We start from the raw sequence: 8,540 nt of genomic DNA, 5'->3' as shown, positions 1-8,540 counted from the left end.
ATGATAAGTATAATGTGAAATATGATGCACAATTTTATGAAATCACGGTGAGTCCAAAATATATCTCGAACGGTTACTCCATCCTTACAAGTTCGATACCTAAATACATAATTGTTATCATCCAAAAATTTCAACAGTTGTTGCAATTCAGTTATATCAATGCTTAACGCATTGTTTAAAAGACATGAATATTGTATGCTTGTTTGATATTTGAGATATTTCTGAGTCTTTTACGATTCAAAGTTACAAATATATTTTTGGTTTGTACCATATTCAATATCATGTCTAAAACAATTTTATTTTCTTCAGGCATAAGGCGACATGCAATGGGATTATCATATTTAAGAAAAACAATAACAAAAAATAATCAAAAGTATCTTGAATTGAACTCTGAACTATTACAAAAATGCATTTCCGTAGAAACTCACCTAGAATCTGGAAATTAATTTCTAGACTAAAAGTAATTTTTTCAGCTCAAAAATCAGATTAATATGAGCAATGAGGAATGAAATACATGAATTTTATCTTAAATTCCAGTTTTTTTGTTCCTTTTGATCTGATGAAACACAATAATGAAGTTTTGGAGTACAAAAATTGATTGAGAATTGAAAGATTTTTTTAAGGATTTTGAGATAAAATGGAACTTTGATCATGAAGAAGAAGACTATGCATGGCGTTGTTTTATTAAATTTGTTTCTTGATAATCCCGAAAATGCATCTTCGGAATTGTCACTGACATGCAACGATGATATATTTCAGACTTCCGCTTCACATTTCCAAAAATGCATCTCCAAAATTGTCACTAAATTGATAATTAAAAAAAAAACTTGCATAGGATGGATTCAAAAATATATCTTCAGACTAAATTTTAAGGAGAAAAAAGGAATAAGACTCGATTATTATTACATGATCAGGATGCGTTTTTGAATTCTGAAGTATTTTTGATAGTGTTTTTTCACCAATTAAGATGGAACACTAAAATTGGATCTCTTTATCCTTACACATCAACAACAACCGGTCAAATATAAGTCAAAATTAACATATGGATTATTTTTCATCTTTTTATAAGGGACCAATTATGATATTATTTTTTGAGACTAATGGGCTTCTATATTATTTTTTAGACTAAATTAGGTCACGGGAAAGTCTAATAATTATTGAGAGTTTCACAATTCACTCATATGTAGGCAAGCTATTTGCGAATTAGTTTTGTAATTTTATGAAGGAAAAATGTTTTGAAGGACAGGGTCTATAATAATATACACTAATATATCATAATTTTTTTTATTTGTTTAAAATATCAAATATGTATCAAAATACATATATATTTTTCCAAAACCTTTCAAAAGTTTAAAAAAGTGAAGGTGATATGCAGGGTAAATAAATTAAATTTAACGAAGATGCAAAAAATAATTAAAAGCTTTGTACCAATGAGAAAAAAAGGTAATAGCTTTTCATCTTGATCTTCCATACAAAGTTACAAACTTACTAGAAAATATTTTTAAATTCAGTCATATTTTTAATAGAAGTCTTATAGTTAGTTGCAACTGATAAACTATTCACCTTGAAAACAATCAATCCTTCTTGTGAATCATTACAGGCATGGATGCAAACATAGCAGATGAACAGAATATATCTGAACAATGCAGCCAAGCAGGAAGACCCTCTGCAGTGGCTTTATGGTGTAGTCCACTCAGTCATTTGGCTAAGTGTATTTAGATATGTATACATATGAGTGACTTCGAGTAATTAAGGGATTATTGCTGAGATTTGACAAATTATCAATGGCCAAGTTCAAAGAGGTTGAAGAACTAATTCCTTCTTTTGAGATTGTTTTTTCCTTTTTAGGGGTAATGGTTGAATAATGAATCTATAGAAACGGCTTAAGTTATCCTGAAGACCATCCATCTCATAATGACCAAACCTCCAATCTCTTTCAATATAAGGTCGCTGTATGGGTTTATCGAGTCCACCTGTCACCACAAGCAATGAGAACAATAATACATTTATCGATGTATAAATAACCACCACGAATCAATAGAAACAGATTGTTAGTCTAAACTCTGAAGTAAAAGAGTATATAATTAACTACCTGCTAACATCAACCCATTTTTGTCCACCGCCCGATAAAATGGTCTTGTTTTCTTCTCTCTAGCAGCTCTTTGAAGTTCATTCCAAGCTTTTTCACGATCTTCGCGTGTAACTTTACGTGTAGTCACAACCTGAAATCAAGAGCCTGTTAAGACTGTCACCAAAATTTTGACAAAGCAAATAATACAGAAACAGATGAAGACAGATACGAACTTTAGTAAAAAGATGGTAAGAAGGGCGAGGGATCCGTGCAAGATTATTTGCCCGGTCAACTGCAACAAGTCCAAACTTGGGACCATATCCATCAGCCCACTCCCAGTTATCAGAAATAGTCCAGAAGAGGTAACCAAGCACAGGCACACCCTGTAGAACAATAACAAGAAGGTATAAGATGCAATTAGTGTTTATGAAAGAATAGTTCAATGTTAAAAATGAAATTTTCAGAGTCAAAACCTGGATCATAGCTGCATAAACGGAAAGCAAATGCTCCAACAGATACGGCCGGCGGATCAAATCAGTCTCATCTGAAACTCCATTTTCAGCAATTATAAATGGGACATTTAGATGCTTGTATCTTTCATGGAACTGAAGCAACATGCGATATAAGCCATCTGGATATACTCCACGCCCAGATTCACTGTACTCATCATTTTCCACCAGCTTCAGGCCAGCACCCGAGACCGTTTCCTGAAATACATGTTAGAATCATCATTTGAGTTCATAGCTGGTATCATACAGAATGCATAGTCATGGTCAATAAATCAAACCTGGCCATAATAGTTAACACCTATAAAGTCCTGCTTTTTGGATATTTCATCAATGAATGGGAAGAGACTCAATGAATTTGCTAGTAAAACAGCAGCAGTATCAAAAAGACCGTAGGGTCGCATAAACGACACGTGATGTGCAACACCAACAATTGGATTTGATGAATTACTGCCAAAATGTTAATATTGTTCAGACAAGTACAATTGTAAAATTAGAAAAGCAAGCAAGTAAAGTGATCAACTTCAAATGTTCAGACTACTAAACGAGAAAGGGTGGGAAGGAAGATAAAATCTAGTTTTTATTCTGAAACTTGTATGACAAATATTCACCTGAGTTCGTGGATGTAATCATAAGCCTTTGAGTGTGCAACAGATATCCAATGCATGGCCTGCTGGAAAACACCTGTAGGAAGCGCGGAAGTAGCAGCCTCCAGCATATCAGGATGTCCACCAGGCCAGGTGCCAGAACAATAAGTAAGCATACAGAAAACATGGGGCTCATTAAATGTTACCCAATAGTCTACTAAATTTGATAGATTGTCAACAACAAGCCTGCATTGATTGGGAAATATGTGAAAGAAATCACAAGCATGCTACATAAGATTAGTAACTCAATAAAACTAGATAACATGATTCAAGTTTCAACTGAGATTCACAAATATGCTACATAAGATTAGTTGACTCAATAAAACTGGTATATCATAGCAGTCAAGCTGAGTTGAAACTGAAATCATTGTCAGCAGGTATAGTTTGATGACATATAAACAACGGCCACTGAAGAAAAACTACCTTGTAAAGTCCATGAAATAATCCACAGTCTTTTCCAGCTTCCAACCTCCATAATCACCAGCCCATGGTGGAAGTGAGTGATGAAAAAGAGTGAGCATCACCTTCATTCCATATGATCGAACCCTATTGATGATCCACTTATAACGCTCCAATGCAGCATAGTTAACCTAAGAAAGAAAGTCAGTTAAATTACTTACATCAGTAAATCTCTTTTGCTAGTTGTATTGGTTAGTAAAGTTTGAGGTACAACTTGGAAAATTGAAAAATGTAATCATGCGCTCTATCTTGGAACATAAGCCTAACCATAAATAGCTCCATAATTCATCGTCAATAGGAAAGGTCAGACTCTGACTTACGGATTCTTTAAGGCCATTTACTGGCTCCTGGGGCATGATTCTTGACCAATCAACTCCCATGCGAAAAACAGTAGCACCGGTATTCTTGGCCAATTTTAGTTCTGTATCAGGATCAGACCAAAACCTCAACCTCTCTTCCCTGAAAATCAGGCATTTTAAAAAAAAAACAATCTACTTAGCACAGTTTACACACACACACACACACACAAAGGATGGGAAGACCTACTATGAAGAGTTAACTTCTCCATTTTCGATTTAAGAAAGCTATATAATGTTTATAGAAACAAATAAGGAATTATTGGAATGACTAAATATCATGAAATCTTTTGGCTATGCTAGCTACTTGATTAATCAGGCATTTCTCAGTCTAAGCTTCACTGAGACGGCCAAAGTCCAATTCAAATGGGTCAAAGAATCACAATGATGTCTTCTGTGAGCGTATCAAACATAAACAGATTGAATTTGACGGACGATCACTTCATTCAACTACACATCATTTACTGTATCCATCGTTTTCTCTTTATAGGCACTTGTGATCACTGGGCTGAATTGTTCGCGAATCCTGTTCTGCCTAAACATTTTTTAGAGTTAGATTTCCATAATCAAGTTGGTTGCCTCCTCAGCCTTTGTTTGCTACAAATTTCTAGATTATATTCTGGTGTCATTTATTTGTAACTACTAAAATTTGTATAACTAGAATATTATGTGAAATCCTCACATACAAAGAAATATACATAAATTCAATGCTTGACAAAAAAAATTATATTTAAGGGACTAATCTCCGTGCATATCTATAAACACTAATCTCTCAAGGTAACTGAGATACATTCAAGGGGTTGACTTTTTCCTACATGTATTCTTACATACACACTGGTCAGGCATCAATCCCTCAGACCATCAACAATATTTACTTACAATGAAAATTCAAGCCTTCTTTTCATTTCACATCAAAGCCCTCCAACCCAAATTTCTAAAGAAGACCCAATTTTAACTTCAAATGACATTAAATAATAAAAGTGAGGGCTTACGGGTGTGGAACATTATGCCAAGCAGTTACATTAGGAATGCGTTCTTCTTCTCCTTCATTTCCATCTACTTCCATGTATTTCTCAAATCCTCTGATCATGGCCTCCATAGCAACCTTAAGAGACTTCTTGTTTCCCTTCCTAGCACGTTGTGGAGATGAAACAGCTTGTTGAGAACCACCATCAGCAGTAGCAGAACCCATCAAAGCATCCACTTTCTGCTCAGCACCGGCAATACTCTCTTGTTCAGCAAACTGAATCCAAGCATCATCAAGCCTGTCCTCTACATGTGCCGGTGCTGTTGCCAGACCAAAGAAAAACTCGTTTTCTCCTTCTGCAACAAAAAAAAAGGGGCATGTTTGGTTTGGCTCACTTGAGTTGTATACTCAAATGATATCATTTGAGAGAATTTATGAAAAAAGTTATGATATGTATCGGCGCTGTTTTCAGCTTGTTTACTCATATAACCACCCGTGTGGCTGTGAGAAAGCTTCTAGAAACAGCTTATGACATGTCCACGTTTTCAGCTAATATCAATAAGCTCTCCAAGATAGTTATGATTGGCTTATTGGAGCTTATTTACTGACATAAGAAGTTTTATGACACGATTGAAAGACCTTTTCAAAACATCTTATGACATTTTTCATAAACTTTTTTTAATGTATTTTTATAAGTTCTCCAAGATAACTTTGGTAAACGACTAATAACATATATAAAAGCAATTTAAACTAAACATATATAAAAACAATTTAAATTTATTTTATCTTTTGTTATAAAAATAACTTATGCAAGCCTAATCATAAGCGCTTATTTTTCATAAACACTTGTGCATTAAGCTGCAAATAAGCTGTTTATCCAACCAGGCCCATGGTCTATTTTGATTGACTTATTTGAACTTATCTAGCATAAATATTTGTGAGACTGTTTGGAAGAGTTTATAAAAACAGCTTACAACATTTGATAAACTACTTTTAGCTTATTTCCATAAGTTCTAAACTATAGCTTATGGAAACCAATCTTGTATGGAAGGAAAAAAAACAGTCTCACTTAATTTTATCTTTCTATTATAAAAATAGCTTAAAAGTTTATGATAAACAAGTTTACGCTCACTCGCTTAATTAATCTATTTTATTACTCTCATCAGCATGCATGCATGTTAATTTGCATTCAAATAAGATAAGCGAAGTTAATTACAAGTGCAAAGTAATAATCAACCGTAATTTACAGTTTCATAATGAATCGATAATCGTAATAGAGACATTCGTGAGTTGATTATTACCGGTAATGTTGAAATCGGCGAGAGTATCGGAGGACTCATCGATAGGGGAACCTAACGGACGAAGGTTTTTGTTGCGAAAACGAGAGAAGGAGAAGACATTGGCAGCGAGGGAGAGAGTGACTAAGGCTCCGGCGAGTTTGGTGGCGGTGAGGAAGAGTGAAACAACCGTCATGGGAGTGGCGAGTGGGTGTTACGCGCTGTCAATCATGCCGTTAAGTAAGTGATAAGTTCTGGAAGCTACAATAAGAGGAGAAAAAGAAGAACGGTTACGCCCGCAATCTTCACTTGTTTAAGTCAGTTCTTCAACAGCTATTCTATCCAAATGAGATGAGAATCAGAGCTCTATCTATCTATCCATGTGTGTGCAATTCACTTTCCCTCGTTTTCACTTAGATATTTATTTTGTGTTTACTCTCTTCATGTCTAACTTTAACATTACGAATACCAAAAATAGATAAATAAATTACTAGTATTTATTTATTTAATTTAATAATTTAATAGTCAAAATTTATTATTTATAAATAAATAAATAAGATATCTAATTTGAATCTGCACCCCTATAACCTTAATTTGGCAAAATATAAATACTACTTACATGTTTGAACTTTCCTCATCGTATGTCGATCATAGAGTCTTCATATGTTCAGAATATGATGTATACCATGTAGATTCAAATGAAGCATGGTTTCTATTGACATATTCATCTTCATCATTTTCACTGCCTGAATCAAAGTCATCGTTATCATGGTCACTTTCAGAATCACTTACAAATGCTTTTACATATCAACACAGTGGAACAACAACATAACGACACAACAAAAACATAATAAATCACTCTCAATTACGTGATCATGGAAGAAAGATACACATGTCCAACACTGAGTTACCACCGTCTTCGATAGAATAACAAGCGAAATTGGCCCATAACTAAACAACACGTGTTTAAGTTGGCTTGGAGAAATATTTTTTACCTCGTCTTTTCTATTTTAATCAGTTGTCATCATTGTCTTCAATGCCATCAAAAATGATCTCATTGGAAACGAAAGGGTGTGATTGTTGTGTGAAGAAGATGCCCATCGTCTATCTTAGTTTTGTTTTGATGAAGACAAAAACTTATCAAAGAAGAAAAAGTTTAGAATCAAGAATCAAGAATGGATAGACTTATGGATATTTTGGAAGTAAAGGAACTGGTCATGAAATAAGGTATAATGTCAATTTATCTTTGAATAAATTTTAGATGCTCAAAAAACTCTCATCCACTTCCCTCTAAAGTTTATTAAACATTCATGCATCAAGACGTTTCATGGCAAGTCTTTTAAAAAGCAAAAAATATGAATCATTGTTATTCCAAACCATTGTAATTCATCATGAACTTTCTTCAAACATTGCTACTAATCTAAGAGGTGTCTTATGATGTATTTAAAGAAAAATATATGAGACTTTCAATTAACCTCTTTCATTCAAGTTTTCAAACAATTCATTCAATTTTCAAGTGTGCAATCACAAACTTTATGGAAACTTTCTCCGCAAATTTTTCACATATTATATAAAAAATTTATCAAACCTTGGAGCATTTAAGTTCTATATAATTGTGAATTATTTATTGGAAAGAAAATGCAAAATTTTAGAATCATTGAAAGTGTCTAAAATCATTGTTACTTAAAGCATTTTTTATCATATTATTGTAATTGATGACTAAGTGTGTGGTGAATTAATTTGTAAAGAAAGTGTCTATTTTCTAAGTCTTTTGGCTAGTAGTTTCCATTTCTTTGTCTTGTTGTTGTTTCTGCATGCAGTTCGTTCTATTTCAGGATCAAACAAAAGTTGATCTTCATGAACCTTACTTCACATAAATAAATATCAACTGACTAGCCAACATTGTTAGTAGCTTAGTGAATATAAACAAAATATAAACAAATATAAACAGAATACTTAAAATGATAAAAACTATCGCAATATCTTTAAAAACTAACTTCAGTCCCCGCCAACGGCGACATTTTGTTGTTGTATAAAAGCGAGTGTATTTTTATTGTCTCCATAGTGATTTGTTGTGTTTTAAATACCGTTAAATAGTTTATATGATTTTAATGATTATTTATCAAATTTTCTTTGTTTCTGAAATTTGAAACGTCGAAAAGTAAAATGACACAAAGTAAATTGAACTTTTATGTTAACATTTGAGAGAACTTGATGGGGTTATATTTCATCAACATGTCCTTATTTATGATCGTGA

The 8,540-nt window shown here is 33.3% G+C and overlaps 1 protein-coding gene across 1 annotated transcript; it reads right to left on the bottom strand.

The window, feature by feature from the left end:
* Positions 1 to 1,431: 1,431 nt before the first annotated feature.
* Positions 1,432 to 6,710, bottom strand: LOC127138807 (beta-glucosidase-like SFR2, chloroplastic). Its single transcript, XM_051065343.1, has 10 exons — positions 6,308 to 6,710; positions 5,032 to 5,362; positions 4,004 to 4,142; positions 3,648 to 3,814; positions 3,189 to 3,410; positions 2,859 to 3,027; positions 2,545 to 2,778; positions 2,305 to 2,454; positions 2,093 to 2,222; positions 1,432 to 1,973 (listed from the first exon to the last, which is right to left on the bottom strand). The coding sequence occupies exons 1-10, from the start codon at positions 6,477 to 6,479 to the stop codon at positions 1,795 to 1,797; spliced, it is 1,893 nt and encodes a 630-aa protein (XP_050921300.1). The 5' UTR covers positions 6,480 to 6,710; the 3' UTR covers positions 1,432 to 1,794.
* Between the last annotated feature and the right edge of the window lie 1,830 nt (positions 6,711 to 8,540).

Source organism: Lathyrus oleraceus, chromosome 4 (assembly GCF_024323335.1).
Source record: "Lathyrus oleraceus cultivar Zhongwan6 chromosome 4, CAAS_Psat_ZW6_1.0, whole genome shotgun sequence".
Taxonomy (NCBI): domain Eukaryota; kingdom Viridiplantae; phylum Streptophyta; class Magnoliopsida; order Fabales; family Fabaceae; genus Lathyrus; species Lathyrus oleraceus.
Note: the sequence above shows the minus strand (reverse complement) of the source record. Positions and strands in the feature narration are given on the sequence as shown.

Excerpts from the sequence above, each read along its gene's own strand:
- LOC127138807 (XM_051065343.1), bottom strand. The coding sequence starts at position 6,479 with ATGACGGTTGTTTCACTCTTCCTCACCGCCACCAAACTCGCCGGAGCC. Across the intron at positions 5,363-6,307 it reads CGCCGATTTCAACATTACCG|AAGGAGAAAACGAGTTTTTC; the intron begins GTAATAATCAAC and ends TTTTTGTTGCAG. Across the intron at positions 3,028-3,188 it reads GATTACATCCACGAACTCAG|TAATTCATCAAATCCAATTG; the intron begins GTGAATATTTGT and ends ACATTTTGGCAG.